This window comes from Colletotrichum jinshuiense, chromosome 5 (genome assembly GCF_051148585.1).
Source record: "Colletotrichum jinshuiense chromosome 5, complete sequence".
NCBI classification, from domain to species: domain Eukaryota; kingdom Fungi; phylum Ascomycota; class Sordariomycetes; order Glomerellales; family Glomerellaceae; genus Colletotrichum; species Colletotrichum jinshuiense.
The window spans coordinates 21,823-38,646 of NC_139312.1; the positions used below are offsets into that span (position 1 = coordinate 21,823).

General features: G+C 48.9%; 5 protein-coding genes across 5 annotated transcripts; 3 read left to right on the plus strand and 2 right to left on the minus strand.

Annotated features, from left to right (window-relative positions):
- Window positions 1-2,476: 2,476 nt before the first annotated feature.
- EsH8_V_000004 (zinc metalloprotease) lies at window positions 2,477-3,436 on the plus strand (the record flags this gene model as incomplete). Its single annotated transcript, XM_083272520.1, has 3 exons — window positions 2,477-3,068; window positions 3,129-3,291; window positions 3,355-3,436. 3 exons carry the CDS (start codon window positions 2,477-2,479, stop codon window positions 3,434-3,436), a joined length of 837 nt encoding a protein of 278 aa, XP_083125235.1.
- Window positions 3,437-6,671: 3,235 nt separating this feature from the next.
- EsH8_V_000005 (cytochrome P450) lies at window positions 6,672-7,957 on the plus strand (the record flags this gene model as incomplete). Its single annotated transcript, XM_083272521.1, has 3 exons — window positions 6,672-6,683; window positions 6,743-7,744; window positions 7,832-7,957. 3 exons carry the CDS (start codon window positions 6,672-6,674, stop codon window positions 7,955-7,957), a joined length of 1,140 nt encoding a protein of 379 aa, XP_083125236.1.
- Window positions 7,958-8,777: 820 nt separating this feature from the next.
- Window positions 8,778-10,083, minus strand: EsH8_V_000006 (uncharacterized protein; the record flags this gene model as incomplete). Its single annotated transcript, XM_083272522.1, has 3 exons — window positions 8,778-9,783; window positions 9,876-9,925; window positions 9,982-10,083. The coding sequence occupies 3 exons, from the start codon at window positions 10,081-10,083 to the stop codon at window positions 8,778-8,780; spliced, it is 1,158 nt and encodes a 385-aa protein (XP_083125237.1).
- A 2,387-nt stretch (window positions 10,084-12,470) lies between these two features.
- EsH8_V_000007 (uncharacterized protein) lies at window positions 12,471-13,196 on the plus strand (the record flags this gene model as incomplete). The annotated part of the gene is made up of 1 exon (XM_083272523.1): window positions 12,471-13,196. One exon carries the CDS (start codon window positions 12,471-12,473, stop codon window positions 13,194-13,196), a length of 726 nt encoding a protein of 241 aa, XP_083125238.1.
- Window positions 13,197-13,298: 102 nt separating this feature from the next.
- On the minus strand, window positions 13,299-14,969 carry EsH8_V_000008 (Zn(II)2Cys6 transcription factor domain-containing protein; the record flags this gene model as incomplete). The annotated part of the gene is made up of 5 exons (XM_083272524.1): window positions 13,299-13,620; window positions 13,687-13,790; window positions 13,840-13,977; window positions 14,032-14,804; window positions 14,873-14,969. The coding sequence occupies 5 exons, from the start codon at window positions 14,967-14,969 to the stop codon at window positions 13,299-13,301; spliced, it is 1,434 nt and encodes a 477-aa protein (XP_083125239.1).
- Between the last annotated feature and the right edge of the window lie 1,855 nt (window positions 14,970-16,824).

A 16,824-nucleotide genomic window follows, 5' to 3' on the forward strand; every position in this document is an offset into this window, starting at 1 on the left:
CAGCAGCATCCGGCACCGGAACCCGGAGATCCAACCACCAGGCTGCCAGCAGCAATGTATTTACTACCGTTGCTACTGCCAACCTACCTTGTTTCGCACACACCTACACATCAGGAGTACAATACCAGTTTTGACCTATTGTTTACGCTTGAATTACCACCCATATGGGTATCCTGTAATACAAACAATTTGAAACCCCCCGTGAAATTGCGAAAAACCTTATCTGCATGTCAGATTATTATTGGAGCTCCAAGGGACGAGACAAAAACATCGGATGAATCTTGGCGATGCAGGAACCAGATCTCCTTGGCGAATTGGAAAAGCTTGAACTACCGGTTGGTAACATTGCGCTGTTCTGCGCCGCTATATTGCATTCGATAGCCAGTTAGCCCCGTTGGAGTGAATTCTAGAAATCTTCTACATCCATCCTGCCACATCCTCTTTACGGCCCTATTTCTTGTTTCCATTCCTTCAAGATCGATTTTGCGTCCAATCGCCAAAACCAACAGCTAAGTAAACGGAATAATTCTCCCCAGATTAAAAGTTCACTACAAAACCCGAGCTATACTGCGCCACTTTCGCTATACACTTTACCCCCTTCTATTTACTAAAGAACACTATTCATGCCACCCTATAAAGGTATTTATAATCTGTCATAAACATAATGTCCATTTCCGTCTAACACGAAGTTTGTTCTCGTCTTAGGGTTCTCCGAACCGCACGCTCCTTCATCTCTATCATCTCTCTCAAGACGCAGCACATGTTCAAAATACACTATTGCACATCTTCAATTCAGGTTTTTTTAGGCTCCCCTTGCAGCTTTTGAGCCCTGTCTAACATATCCACATCAGCCAGCCGGTCGTCAGGCAATAGGGCAGGTCAGTTTCAGGCGATATCCGACCTAGAATTCACTTGATAACGTCTAGTCGACGTACTCAATTAACGGATCCAATAGACAAATGCTTTGCGTAGATTACCCGGTTTTATCTCAATTCTGCAGCCGCTTTAGAGGTCGTCGACTTTCATCTGCAGGAGGAGGCACCCTCTTCCTGATTCATAAGGATCCATCTTCTCTAGGTCACCTAATGCCCGCTATGTCATGGAAAAAAATCGTTCGGGATACGGGATGGATAACAAGACGATTGCAAGCGGCAAAAGTTGCAATACGGATTCAACTTATCGGTTTTGGGGTCTTACCCAAATGGTTTAGTTTCAGAGCAGATAGATAATAGCATATTCTCACAGATACCGACTACCGGTGATTCTTGGAATTTACGTTTTTTTTTCCCACACCTTTGATAGACATCTAAAGGAAATGTTTCCCAGTATTTATTCTCTAGGCTGAAAAAACAGCATTATTATTTCAAATAGGTAATAAATTTAGGTGGATGAATGCAATTGTCCTTAGAATAACCAAATCCGTTAGATTTGCTGCTCCTAACATAGCAAATCTTTTCTGCCATACCAATACACAAAATCATCAACCACGGTTGCTTCTTATCAACCCATAGAGATAACACGGCAGGACGCTAGTGGTTGCAGCGGGAGGCGGCGGTAGATAGCGGGAGCACAGGCGGCAGATCAAGATTAGTACCGGAGACGTGGGGAAGCCGGCGGTGTTCTTGTTCCGGGATGTGGGCGGAGCACCGCGGGGTTTTTGTGGAGGATTCGTTGGATCTGCGGTGGAACAGACGTCGAATTAAGGAAGGTAACATCCTCGTCGGTCGGCTACGCCCGATACTCATAAAATAAGCTTGATTCGGCCAATCTCCATCCACATCAGAGAAGTTGAAAAGAGCCGCCAAGACTGCCAAGATAGCCAAGAACTGGCAGTGGGAACAGTAATACCCACGATTAAACCTAGCTGTGTGCGATGCCCACCAATGACCAGTCCACGATTGGCGCAAAAGGCAACTCGATAACCAGCCGCTGCTGAGTTTAATCAAATCGCCACACAAATATGTGTAAATACGAGCAAGGCCAAGGACATGGTGCCTTTCTTGGCTACAGTCACCGTCTTGGCGTTGCCTGTTAGATCGTAAAAGCCGCGATTTATCTTGGCAACTCGACATATGCCGCCGCCCACCCGTCTTATCACGCAAGGCTTCCAGCCGTTGTCGTCAAGTCCGGTAGCATGCGAACTGACAAACTTAGCAGGTGGCAATATATTGAGCATGAATCAATTCCCCAGCCATGGAGCCACATTCAAGAGCACCAGCCCAAAAGGCACTGCATTGGATCCAGTTTGCATACCACAAGCCTGTAATGTTGCTAAACCTTCGGACAGGTCCGTTTAAGGAAGGTTGAAGTAAAGATGCCCTGAGACTCACGATACGCCCTTTCGCATGTGGAATCAATTGGGAGAAGCCATGACTTTTATATAAACAGCCAAAACACCAGCCATCAAGGTGTTCTTGCATCCTCATCCCACCCAAGACAAGCCAGTTCCAGTCAGGTGTTCGGTCTCTCCTCCAACATGCAGTTCAAGACTCTCTTTGTCTCCGCCCTTGCGGCCGCCTCCACCGCTTTCGCCCAGCGTTCCTGCGGTGCTCCTCACCCGTCTGAGGAGCAGATCGAATTTGCGGAGCGCCTTCAGCTCAAGGAGGACAATGCCCGCGTTGATGGCAATGCTACTCGTGCTGCCGCCATCAAGGTCAACGTCTACTGGCACGTCCTTGCCACTTCCACCTCTCTCAGCGGCGGCTACCTTACTCAGGCTACCCTGGATAAGCAGCTTGCTGTCTTGAACACTGCTTTCGCCCCTCACGCAGTTTCATTTGCTCAGGCTGGTGCTGACTGGACCGTTAACACCGCCTGGGCCAACGACCAGTCCGAGTTGGCCATGAAGCGGGCGCTCCGCAAGGGCACCTACGCTGACCTCAACGTTTACTTCATGCCTGGTACCCGTTACCTTGGTTACGCCTACTTCCCCCAGACTGTCACCACCGGCTCTTCCGCTTACTACTACGACGGTGTTGTTATCCTCTCTACCTCCGTTCCCGGTGGCAGCCTGACCAAGTACAACCTCGGCCACACCGCTACCCACGAAATCGGTCACTGGCTTGGACGTAAGTAGTGTCTCTGGAATTGGCAACTTTTGAGCCAACGCTGATCATATGTTCCTACAGTGTACCACACCTTCCAGGGATACCAGTGCGGAGGCAACGGCGACTACGTTTCTGACACTCCCTTCGAGGCCGAGGAGGCTTACGACTGCGAGATCGGCCGTGACACTTGCCCTACTCTGGCTGGCACTGACCCCGTCACCAACTACATGGACTACTCCGATGAGTAAGTACACCTGTGTCTTAAAACATCAAAGGATCACAGAACCCGCGCTAACCATTTTCGCAGCTCTTGCTTCACCCACTTCACCGCTGGCCAGGACACTCGCATCCACAGCTACTGGGACACCTACCGTGCTCAGTACCAGTAAATTGTCGACATATTTACTGTGGACAATTGGATAGTCTTCTGATGTCAAGAAGGGGCGCAATTATACGCCAGGACTTCAGCGCCTCTTATCAATACCCTATGGACTGAAAGTTTTGTGATTGCGAAATTGGTGGGGGGGCGGCTCTTCTAGGGGATTCTGCTTGTAATTATTTTTATGTTCGTAATGATTAATTACAGCAATATATATATCTGGGGTTGACAAGTTTGGAGTGCCTAATATGTAAACATTTTCTTTGATTGGGTTTATCACTGTAAACCCCAGGTTGGTTATGGTACATCAAAGGCTACAGGTTTCATTCTTAAATAGTATTCAGAGTTGTGAAAACCACGCCTGAGGATAACATTGTACCAAATTCTTCCCACCTCTGTCCTATCTCTTCTTCATTAAAGTCTCAGTCTATTATTATGTGACTTTCAACTGTAGTATTGACTTTGGCAGCTCGGCTTTCGGGGCGGCCTGAAACGAAAAGAGCTTAATGTTAAAGTGTCTAATTAAACTGGAAAACCTAGTCACTTAGCTTCCACAAAAGTGTATACTCGTCACTAGAGCGTTCTTAATTCTTTTCTAAAAGAAGTACAATCAAGTAATCTTAAATTAATGTTTAGGTAAATATTAGTGCTAAATATCTGTTCTCTCATTCTCGTATCAAATTTGAAGATAATTGGAAGTGCACTAGCCTCCTCAACGCTTATCTATAAGACTTTACCAAACGTAAGAAAATCTACTCTCAAGAGCAGTTCAAGACCCTCTAACAGTATGTCCGGAAGTCAGATTATTTAGTTGGAGATAAAACCAAATTCTTTGTGATCTTCTCTTGTCTCGATTATTGTTTCTAAAAGAACACAGTTTCCTCGGCAGAAGCAACATCTTAAGTAGCAAAACTCGCTAGAAGATCTCTAGCATTTCTTGGGGCTTTAGAACTAGTAATAAAATATTATCTACAATTTGAAAAAGAGTATGAACAAGCCTATTTGTTGGGTTACCCAGCCAGAATACAGGGAGGCGGTTAGGCGGTAGGAAGCCGCAGCGGCAGCCGGGTCTAGAGATTCTATATCCGGGCCGCCAACGGCTATATCTTCAACTGACTACTGCTTCCGCTGCCTATCTTTCCTTTCTTCTCTTCTACAGACACACCAGGACACAGTACCAGTTTTTCTTTTTTCGTTACATTGACTTACCACCCGTACAGGTATCCCGTGATACCAACACTATTACTGGAGTGTCGTTCAATTTTTAAAGCTGTCTAATACCGGAATGAGCTTTCAGCAATGGCTTGTTTCCAGGACACGAAAGGCTGTAACTTGTTTTCGCGTAATCACAGAACTGATATTATGTTGAGCTTATAAATACTCTTAGGACATCTCTCTTTCTCACTTTTATAGTACCGCTTTCAGATGACGAATAGTCGGTTTCTTCATCCACAGTTTAAGTACCTCGCTTGATACGTCATGGGGCAAAGACGCCCACCCTACAACTTTATAGAACCTCAATTCAAAGGGCGCGTCTCTAATAAAACGGGGGCTGCAATACTTCTATATATGTGAGTAGACAAAAAAGAAACAGTTACATGACTTGCGATGCCTTGGAGTGAGAAATTTAGTATGTAGTGACTGCGGTAACATTTTGAGCGGTATAGAGACTTTATTCGCCATCTAGTCGCTACACTCACTCCTAATGATTATTTCAAGACACAGCATAAGCACATTGTTTTACTAAACAGAGTGTTCCAACTGTTTCTTCCTTGTGCCTGGTGTTTTCTTCTTTTACGTCTTCTAAAATACTTCATATATTTAGAACTTAAAACGGGAGTAAATACTATAGTTGTTGGATTACTCAGCCAGAATAGGGAGCTAGCCAACAGCAGCAGCCGGCCGTGGCAACGGCCGCGGCAGCGGAACCCAGAGATCCAACCTCCAGGCTGCCAACAGCGTTATCTTCACTACTGCTGCTGCTGCCAACCTACCTACTTTCTTCTTTTACACAGATATACAACCACCAGAATACAGTACCAGTTTTGACCTTTTGTTTACGTTCGATTACTTCCCGTACGGGTAACCTGTGATTCCAACAATAGTGCACTTCTAACCAAATTATAAGTACCTAACTACTAACCACTTTGCAGCACCGGAATCTTTCGCCTATTTAACTATAAAAAAGGCTTTCAGGTCAAGAGGAATACTTAACATATACAAGTAACAGTTATATTTATTGCTTCCAGCTATATAGTGGTGATCTTCCTGTTAGGGATTTAGGCATCAATAGTCGAGAGTTCACACTAACAGAGGTTTCTAACGTCAATACTATACAAACAAAAACAGGTAGATAAACGTCTTTATGAATTGTAAGGGTATTGATATATATCTAATGGTTAGGTTGTACCTAAGTATTATTCGTGCCACTGAACCGACTTTACCTAAGTGCTGTACATGATTTGATAGCCTGCGCCTGCATTGAGATTTTGGACGTTTATTGGTTACTGATGCAGCTTTTATGTGCGCCAATGCACATCCTGCATTACCAATTTACATGGAGGGTTCGCAACTTCTTGCGCTGATGTATGCCTAGATCCTGATTGGAAGTGAACTCCGAAGTGGAACAATATGCCCTGTCACTTGAAGTGCGGGGAATTTTGTTGTGGTTTTAAAAGGAGACCGCAGCCATCCAGCACAGTCGGCGTTTGAATAAGGTGTCATATCCACCATTTCATTCCTACATCATGAGCGTTCTAGGTTTGCTTTGGGCGCAGGCAACCGTGCCTGTTCTCATCAGTTTATTATGCTTCTATATCGTGAAGAGGGCCGGTTTATACGCCAAATTGAGGCACTTTGGAGGGCCATGGTGGACAAGTTTTACGCACTGGCCTCACAGTAGGGCAATGATCACACCTAACTGCCATGAATGGTACGCAGAAATAAATGAGAAATATGGTAAGCCTACCCTGTCTTTCCCTAATCATTTACTGTTCTTTGCCGTTTTATTGCGATGAAGCCTGTTTTCTACTTCCAACCCCTCGGCTTACCTCTCACTAGGTGCAATTGCACGCATAGCTCCAGGTCTTTTGGTTACATCCTCACCTGACGTATGGGCCCATGTGAACAAACACCCCGGTTACAAGCGTTCCGATTGGTTCTACCACGCCTGTCGTGTTGAATACCGGCGAGATAACGTATTCACACAAACAGACAATGAGAAGCATGAGAAAAGAAGGAAGCAGATGGCCCCCGGTGTAGGTTATCTTCTCATATTTGGTTCAATTCGGGATCATTGGCTTACCGTTACTTGTAGTATTCCGGAAGAGAGAATCCCGATCTCGAACCAACTGTTGATGAACGCCTTGAAGAATTGCTCGACCTTATGAGATCAAAATATCTCTCATCCGACCAGGAGATTATGCCCATGGACCTAGCAAAGAAGATCCAGTACTTCACTCTTGATGTAATCAGCGCCGTCGGGCTTGGAAAGACGTTTGGCATGCTGAGTAGCGATACTGATGTGGACGACTACCTGAAATCAAGCGAAGAGGGCCTATCTGCTGTTTCTTTCGCCATGGCTACAGGCATCAGCTGGATAGCACAGGCACCTTTCATTGGCAAATTCATTGCTCCTTCGCCTACAGACAATAACGGTTTTGGGAAGATGATTGCAGCATGCTTTCGCTACGTTAACGAGAGAACTGAGAAAGACACTAAAGAAAAGTCAGACATGCTGGCGTCATTTATTCGCCACGGCTTGAGCGGAGATGAGCTGCGGTCTGAGGCACTCGAACAAATCATTGCAGGTTCCGATACAACTGCAGGTGCTATCCGCGGGGCACTCCTCCAGATCATGACGAATGCCCGCGTCTATGCGAAGCTGCAGAAAGAAATTGATGAAGCTGTGCGTGACGGGATAGCTCCAAGGGCAGGCGAAGGTCTCATCGCTGCAGCACAAGCTAGGAAGCTTCTATACTTGCAAGCCGTCATTCGCGAATCGCTACGGGTTCGGCCTCCTGTAGTGAACATATTTTCGCGAGATGTTCCGGTCGGCGGCGACACGGTTGAGCTTAACGGCGAGAGCGTCTTCCTACCTGGCGGTGTCTGCATTGGATACTCGGCCTACGCGATGCACCGCAGTGAACAGATATACGGCAAGGATGCAAAGGCGTTTCGGCCTGAGAGATGGTTCGAATCAGATTCTGATAAGCTCGCTTCCATGATTCGTACCAACGACCTTGTCTTTGGCCATGGCAAATTCATGTGCCTGGGGAAGCCAGTTGCCCAGATCGAGATGTCCAAGGTTGTGTTTGAGGTTAGTAGCAGCATATGCATTCTTAACGGCGAGTCGTGACACTGAGCCTATGACAAAACATGCTGACTGAATCTCAATTCGATACAGGTGTTGCGAAACTTTGAACTGGCGCCGATTGACCCAGCGCGCCCATGGAAAGCTTGGAATTGTATGGGGCTTTTCGTGATTTCAGACATGTGGGTGCAAGTGATGGAAAGAAAGCCTCAGACTTGAGGTTTTTGAAGATTGAGCAACGAATATGTGCTCTTTCCCTTTGATGAAGTCACTGGAGAGATTAAGAATCTGGAGTTGCAGCTTATTGTTTCAACAATACTTTGACCTTTAAACGTCACCACCACGTTCAGGATGTAGCTGTGTTAATGCTGCTGCTTCGGAATTAACTGATTATGCCTGTTGTGACCTCCGTGCACTCGCAGTTCGGACCTTAAAGTTTTCGCAGGCATCTTGTTTGAAGGTCTTTTCTGGAATTTGTCATTGCTTTGTTGTGTTCCTGGAAATCACCTTACACGATGTTTTATTGGCCTGGATGTGGTTATATAATAAAATCAATCATCCCTGGTTGTGCCTGCGAGGCCATGACGACACAGGCTTCAGTCATAAAAAATAAAAATACGGCCTCCTGGCCGCTTTCAGAGCCTACTGAACGGATATCAAATGATATTTATACGGAATAGGGTGATTTACCCTAAGTCTTTCGAACCTTTGGCAAAAACTTCAATCACCACTAAATCTTCCTGTCACTTCAACCGTGAATCTCTCGACGCCTCTATCTTCTCCCACGGATATCTCCAGGAACCTTCAAGCAATATAAAATAGTACCTAGAGGAATTAGAAATTCTTGGGGAATTGTCTCGTCAAACATTGGTCAAAATCTGAGCTTTGACTAAGAACTAAAGTGATATATAGCGAGGTCTATTTAACTAAACCCTGGTGCCACCATCAAGGCATTCGCTTTCTCACACCAGTGTGGATAAGCTGAACAATTGAGAAAATGTAAACGCACTTTAAAATACCAATGCGAACCATTCACTTCCTAAAATCGAACACGAACACGCTTTCCTAGAGGTGGCGCAGGCGCTGCGGCCGGAGGGGCTGCGGCAGGAGGGGCGGCAGCTGGAGGGGCGGCAGGCTTTCCAGCAGCGGGTGCTGCCGGTGCGGCGGCTGCTGGCTTTGAAGCTGCCGGGGCAGCCGGGGCAGCCGGAGCAGCCGGAGGGGCAGCGGCCGGAGGGGGTGCAGGCTTACCAGCTACTGGGGCTGCTGGAGCGGCGGCAGCAGGCGACGCAGGAATGATGGCAGCTGGTTTTGATGCAGCCGGGGCAGCCGGAGGGGCAGCGGCAGGGGGAGCGGCAGGCTTTCCGCCAGCGGGTGCTGCCGGTGCGGCTGCTGCTGGTTTTGAAGCTGCCGGGGCAGCCGGAGGGGCAGCGGCAGGGGGAGCGGCAGGCTTTCCGCCAGCGGGTGCTGCCGGTGCGGCGGCTGCTGGTTTTGAAGCTGCCGGGGCAGCCGGAGGGGCAGCTGCAGGAGGAGTGGCAGGCTTTCCGCCAGCGGGTGCTGCCGGTGCGGCTGCTGGTTTTGAAGCAGCAGGGGCAGCCGGAGCCGCGGCAGCCGGAGGAGGAGCGGCAGCAGCTGGTTGGTTACCTCCTTTTCCCTTGAGAACACCGACAGCGGCTCCAAGGACTGCATTGATTGGGTTTGCCTGTTGGCCGGCGGGAGCCGCAGCTCCAGCTGGCTGAGCACCCTTGCCCTTGAGGACTCCTGTCAAAGCTGACACCACTGCACCGATAGGGTCCGCTGCCGGCGCTGCTGAAGCTGCCGGAGCTGCCGCAGCCTGTCTGGCACCGACTGCCGGAGCCTTCGCTTTACCACCAGCTTTAGCCTTTGCTGGGGCTGCAGCACCAGTGGTCTTGCCTGCGGCCTTTTTTCCAGTGAGACCGCCAAGCAATCCTCCGATGGGATCCGCTGCGGCTTGATTTCCTGCAGCTGGTGGTGTAGCTGCTCCCGGTGCACCTGCTGCGGCACCTGCCGCGGCACTGGCGCAGTTTCTGAAGAGCATATTAGCACGGTGTCCCGAAATATCAGACGCCAAAATATGTCTGGGATTTTGACAATTGTGTAATTAAGGATTCGCACTTACCCTGTAATCCCTCCAGCCTTTGGTCTCACACACTTGGCATTTTGTTGTCCCTATTCCAATAAGTCAGCAATTTGCTACGTAACTAAAATATCATGAGAGGTCGTACCGAAAGCAGACAATCAAAATCGTCGAAGCAGACAGGTCCTTGTTGTTGCGCCGTGGCGTAGCTGACACACAAGGCGGAGGCGACAATAGCGAGTCCACGCATGATGATTAGTTGTCGAAAGTCTCTACCAGCAGTGGCTTTCCTTCTGGTCTTGGAAATGTGATTTTGAGGTGATTATGATAATAATGAGGACGAATTGGTCGCAACCGGGACCTTCCCGACTTTATAGATACGAAGCTATGGCCCCAAGGCAGGTTGACGCATGCGAGCTCAACTATCCGGCCGAACATGAGCCAAACTCTCAGCTCAATGATCTTTAAGCCGAGGTATTGTCGCACAGCCATTGCTCTTCAATACTTTGTGAGTGCTTTCCAAACGTCTCGAGATTTGTTTGACCGGGAAATGTGTTGACGCTCTTGTGAAAACCCCGTCTGTGCGCGGTATCGAGTGGTTTGACTTCCGACGTCAGTGTGAGACGGACGCACAGCATGTTGGTAGCTGGAGCCTAGGAGATTGGCACTGACACCGGGATGGACATCTATCAGCCATGACAGCAAGGGAGCCGGTTCGTCTGAACTAATTGACAAATCCACTGCGGCTTTATGTGCTTTATGTGCACGCAGCTATATGCGTCTCTGACTTTAACACTTGAAAAGACACTTAGGCCTTGCGTCCGTGTCTCACCTCACCATCGACATGTCAGTGCCTGTCACACCATTCGTGGCGATGACAGTATTTGTCAATGTTAGGATGCTGCTTGCTACCCCTGGTTTTCAGAAATGTCACCACAGTGGGATGAAATCCATTTGACAGTGGCATGGGCTATTCTGTCGTTAGCCACTTTGACAACATACATAAAATACAGTTTCAATCGCCATTTTTGGTGGTGGCGTTTAGCATTGAATATTGATTCGAGTTGAGCTCGGATGCACATGCGCTGGCCGAAGCAGCAAGCGGTTTTTGCATCAGCATAAAAGTCCATAGAGTGATGTCACTTACATTCTCCTTTTCTTGAGCTTCAAGAACAACTATCTCAATATATGATGCGCTTTGATGATAAAAGGCTTAATGAAGCCCTTTGCCAAGGGTGGCATAGCTCCTTGGTGTCGGATGTACTGAACTTGAAAAATCCATTCCAATATTATTGGTAATCTGTAATCAAACATCACTCACAGACCAAAACTTGGGATTGTACAGAAGGAAGTCCAAGCTGCGCTGAAGTCTGCTGCGTCGTCAGCCTGGGGCGAAAGACAGTCACCATCTGCCCCTGTCCAAAGGAGCAGTACCGTGACAATCTCATCTTCTTTGCCAATTGGTACCATCCTGTTTTGCGATACCAGTGCATATTTGTAAGATTATCCGAGCGTTTGTTTTGGATTGTCTCTTTCAGATGTTAAAAACCCCATCTTATAGAGTACATTAATGTTAAGCGTATGCCGAGGAGGTGGAAATGGTTTTGTCCCATCTTGAATGCCTTCGTTTTTCCAAATCCTTGATCTCGAGTTACCAAACCCAGTCCTCGATGACTCATCTATACAAATCTCGAGATTCAAGCGCTCCAGGTCATGCAAAATTATAACTACCCTGGTTGTCCAATAGCCGTCGCGCTCCCGTACGGTCACCGCCATCGCCTGCTATTCTCCAAGACAACGCCCCATGACTTGTTTTCGCTGTTCAAATATGAATCTTTGTTTTTTTTGGTGCTACACCTCGGATGCATAGTGGATAAGAAATCGGGACGCACTTGACAAGTTTGCGATGTTTTCAGCTCCATAGAAGTTCGCTGGAGCTTGGGCAGTGAATTAACTTGTGCTGCCTGCAATCAGGTCAGAGGCATAATGACAACGCTTCAGCCCATCATTCCACAGTGATATGTCCCAAATTAAAACCTCATTGTTTACAAGACTCTATTACGATATGAACCAAACTAACTCAAGCCACATTATCTCATTGTTTGAATATGTTGTATGTTCAGTAGTATCGTAAGTCCACGTTTGACTCGTTGAGGAAAGTCGCTGCACTTTTGTGCAGATGAAACGCTTTTCACAATTTGCCGAACCACTTTATAATGATCACAAGTCCAGCAAGACTCCGCGGTAGAAGGGCACTGTGGATTCGCTTCTTTATGCAACACCTGCCACCCTGGTCGCCGGCGAAAGTGGCCGGATAGGATCCACTCTTCGCCGTCCAATTTTGCCGTGACTTTGAGTTTCGCCGGGACTTTGAGGACAACAAAGGCTTCACGGCGAATTTGATTCAAACAGCCCGCCGAGATTCTAACTCATTTGTAATGTCATGCCTTTAATATTGTGTTAGAATCGACCGGCATTTGTAATCTCATAATCCAAAGTTGAAGATATAAGGCGTTCTGGTATGTCGCTATCGACAAGATGAATTCAACAGCTCATTCAACCAAACACAAATCTTCCACATCTAATCCACAAGCTTTCTAAACCTCTTCTTCAAACCAACCCAATTACTCAATCAAAATGGTTGTCGCATTTGTCACGGGAGGAAACGCTGGTATTGGCGAGGCTGTCGTCCGCCAGCTGGCCAAGGTTCCCGACTTTCACGTAATCGTCGGGTCCCGCAACGCGGAATCAGGCTCGAAGCTCGCCGAGTCCCTTACGAAAGAAGGCCATTCCGTCTCTTCCGTTCAGATCGATCTATACTCAGATGAATCCATTCTCAAGGCGGTCGAGCATATCAACAAGACCCACGGCAAGCTCGATGTCCTCGTTAACAACGCGGGCATCCTCATCGACGCGACTCCGGAAGCATTCACCTCCACCCGCGATCTCTTCAGAAAGACTTTCGAGACCAACGTCTTCGGCACGGCCGTATTGACTGAAGCGGCTCTTCCACTCCTTCGCAAGTCCGACTACCCTCGTGTCGTCTTTGTCTCCTCTCAGATGGGCTCCCTGGAGTCGACCTTGGATGAGAATACGCCCTTCTACAACTTGGACAACAAAGCATATGATGGCAGCAAGGCGGCTGTCAACATCCTGGCTGTCAACTACGCTCGCATCCTGAAGGATGTTGGCGGAGCCTCCAACGCGGTTTGTCCTGGTCTGGTAAAGACCAAGTTGACTGCTTTCTCGGACTATGGTGCGCCAACGGAGGTGGGTGCGGAGAGGATTGTGGAACTGGCAACCGCAGCGCCAGGCGGCCCGACTGGCACATTTTCGAACCGCCTTGGGCCTCTCGCTTGGTAATGGGGCACCAAATGGCGGTTCCTTTTAGTTGTATGGATACCAAATGTACTGTCGGATGGGACTGGAATCGGAATCGTACCTGTTTGTAGCTGTGCACTTAGACTACATCATCGTCGTGGCCAAATTTAAGAGATTCCCGATACTATCCGCTCCAGCGTTCCAGACATCAAGTCTTTCCGCATTTTTTGCTTCGCCGGCATTTTGGTGACACCTTAAAAGTCCTTCGAAGCAAGGGGGATTGGGTCCCCGTTTTCGATGGTTTCGCAGAGCGTATGTCTCCTCCTCCCATGACTCTCGAGTGGTTGCGGCCCATTGCGCCTTGTGGCAGGGGAGTGGCAATTCTTTCCAGGTTTCCAAGACGACACATGATATGCCTATCTTGACGGAAGCAACCTGGGCTACAAGAAACCAAACGGAGGCAATTCTGCAAGTATAAGATTAGTTGATATCTTGGTGTGTATTCACCACTACTAAGTGCATGCTGGATTACCTTGTGCGAGACTCGTCGAGGATCCAGTCCTCCCATGTGACTGCATTATCAGATTCAACATTACAAGAAGTATCTGTTGCCATCATGAAATTTTTCCATAATGCCTAGTCATATATCAGCTAATGGCGTTGCCATGGATCATCCAACACAAACCTCATATGTTAAGAGCATGTCGGTGTTATAATCTCGGTCCTCGGAAGAGCCACTGCCGCCATCGATGACACGCATTATGATGTAAATGAGCTCGGCTTGCAAACATGCAAACATGTCATATTTGGTGTAGCTCGTCATCTGCCCAACTGGGTCAGTTTTCAGCGCATAGTTGCCGTAGTGGGGGAATATTACCTCTCTAAGGTTGCGTTCCTGCTCCTCTCGGACCGACTTCCACAAAAAAGGCCTAGTATCCTGATTACGCGAGTCAAAAAGAACCGCAATGCTCATACAGTTTGCAAGCGGCTCGGGAAGACGGGTTTTGTCCTGGTGAGGGTGTATGAATGGCGGAAACGTGGACCTTCGCAGCATCATTTGAGGGTATGAACGGAGGGCTTGTCGGATCATGTTTGCACTGCTTTCTGCCACCGGGTTCACAGAGCAGAGGAATTGAAGGGGAAATAGCACCTCGCCGGCGACGGGGTTTAAATACTTGTCCCGGTTAACACAAGTCGACATTACCATTTTGTAAGCTTCTGGTGCCAAAGTCAGGTTTGCGACGCTGGTATTCAACTTCGCGGACGTAAATCCAAGCCCCGTATCAAAATGGGGCATCTCTTGGAAAAGGAGATCCTGGGGTGAATCGAACGAGTGCGAAGTTGTGCCCCATGTCAGATGCTCATCGTTTGGAAAAATCTGAAGGGCAATAGGGAGAGACGACTGGGATGACACAGAAGAGGAAGCTTCCGGCGTGAAGGTTTGTCCTGAAGCGTTCACGTTGCCCTCAAGTGGTTGGTTTGTGGTCCCCGGATAGACACAGTCGAGACCTTTTTTAGTGCAGCGAGCGCAACGAGGCTGAAGGCTGCACTTGCATTTGGCTGCACTGCATTCCTGGCATGGTTTTGGCCGGACCCGAGGCCGAGTTCTTGCGCGGCGGCAATACGATACATGCCGCTTCAAGGCGCCTTCTGGATCAAGGGCAACGGGTTAGGCAGTGCAACTGAGACGAGAACCAATGAGATTGCCAGAAACACACCTTCGCTGAAGGGCTTGTTGCATATTTCGCAAAACGAGATACCCGCCGGTGAGCTCGTCTGACTGAAGGTGAAATTAAAAAGCTCCGGATGGCTCATTTCGGACTCTTCCCTTAGGTAAGCAAAATTCGTGGGGTACGCGGTGATAGCAGGCACTTGAGGGGCGTCCAAGGACCCGGGGAAGGATATGCGATATACCACGATTAGACAAGAGACGAAAGGCAAAGTGGGTTAATCGGCGAAATTCGGTCGCTATTGAACAGTGTCCTCAAAGGTTCTTAATAGTAAAGGATCACGTTTTGTCATCAGCCGTTGACGGGATCATCCTGGTTACACGGAGATAAGCACAAGTCCGGCCAGCAACACTGGCTGCTAGGCCAGACGCCAAAATGTTGCCATGCGAACAGCATCGCCGAACAATAGGAGGTATCGCAAAGAAGGGCCTGTGGGAATGAAGACATCTTGTCCTGCCATGAACGCAGTTTCGCTGGAAATTAATTGAGTGGCTGAGTAAGATGATGGTTGCATGGCCACGGCCGCCAGTGAATGACATTGGGAGTGTCGAGCCTAGTCACGGTACTTGGGTCGCAGGCGTGAGGCAAAAGATGGGCGGTTAGCATGTAATTGCAGGATTGTCGTCCAACCGCGCGACAATCAGGCAAAAGAGCTTGGTACCCATTGATACCGGAAGGAGCTCTTGGCCGATGAAATCGGAGCCCAAGGTGGTGAGGCGATTGCCGAGAGAGGCGACATTTATTTCAGCCATACTCTGCCCCCAAAGGCTGGCCGAGATTGTTCCACCGAAAGACTAGACGAAGCCCAAGGGGGGCAGGGCCTGTGGCTTGGGCCAAGGACCGGTTTAAGTGACAGCGCGCTAGAGCCCGGAGGTGACACTTGCCACTTGCTGTCGTGTCGCGCTCTGAACAGCTGGATCGCCAGGAGCACCTGGCGACGGACAGATGATCAGCCATGACCGAGACGGCGAGTGGAGGTGATGTTGTGAAGTCTGAGGGTGTCGCGGGTGCATGACAGCCCAATGGAGATGGTGGGGAGTGCCCGATAGTGGTGTGTGGCAGGATCGGCGGCTGCAGAGATGGTGTTGATGAGAATGCGGATTGACAGGGGCGATTCGAACCAAAGGAACCAAATGGGAAGGGCCACGACAGGGGGCAAGCTCTTCAATGATAATGATAGGTGAAAGAGCAGATGATGGTTCCGTGTTGTATGTGCAGCGGCTAGGTGTTTGTCTGTGAAAGCTTGGGAGAAGCCCAGCAAACCCGACGGGCGAGCGACCGCTGAGTGAGATGATGAGGTGGTGAACGTTGGCGGCCGAGACGAAAATTCAGGCGGTTCTGGTGCCCCGCAATCGCCCGCTGACCCGCCCGCCGACGTTCCTGTTCATGTCAATCCACCATGACGATGAGCAACGGCTAACGGCTCTTGGCCAAGCTGTCGGATCTGGATACACGTCGTAGGAACGGAGTCTCGGGTACTGGGTATCAATACATAGGCAGCACGCAGATGGGGAGACTGGTTCGATTCGAAGTGAAGCTGTACGACCTCATCGTGCGTGCGCCATGCAGCAGGAAGGAGACATAGACGGCACAACCAACTTTCCCCCTCCCCTCGTCCCAGGAAAAAAGAAGAAGGAAAAAAAACTCCCGCGACAAGTGACCAACAACCAGGGCCCCCCATCGGGGATTAGCAAGCCAAGTCAAAGCGGCGACTAAGTGTTTAATAAGTGTCCCTGACCGGCTGATGTGTGCTGCGATGCGGTGAGGAGGGCTGGAAAAATAAGGGCGGAAGGGGGTGGGGTGAATGGACGGAATGGCGGGAAGAAGCCGGAGAACCATGGCCAGTGAGTGAGTTGTGAATGGTGAGTGGGTGAGATGAGGTGAGGTGGGCCAGACCCAGCTGAAGCGAGTCCTGTGCTATGCTGTTTTGCCTGCCAAGA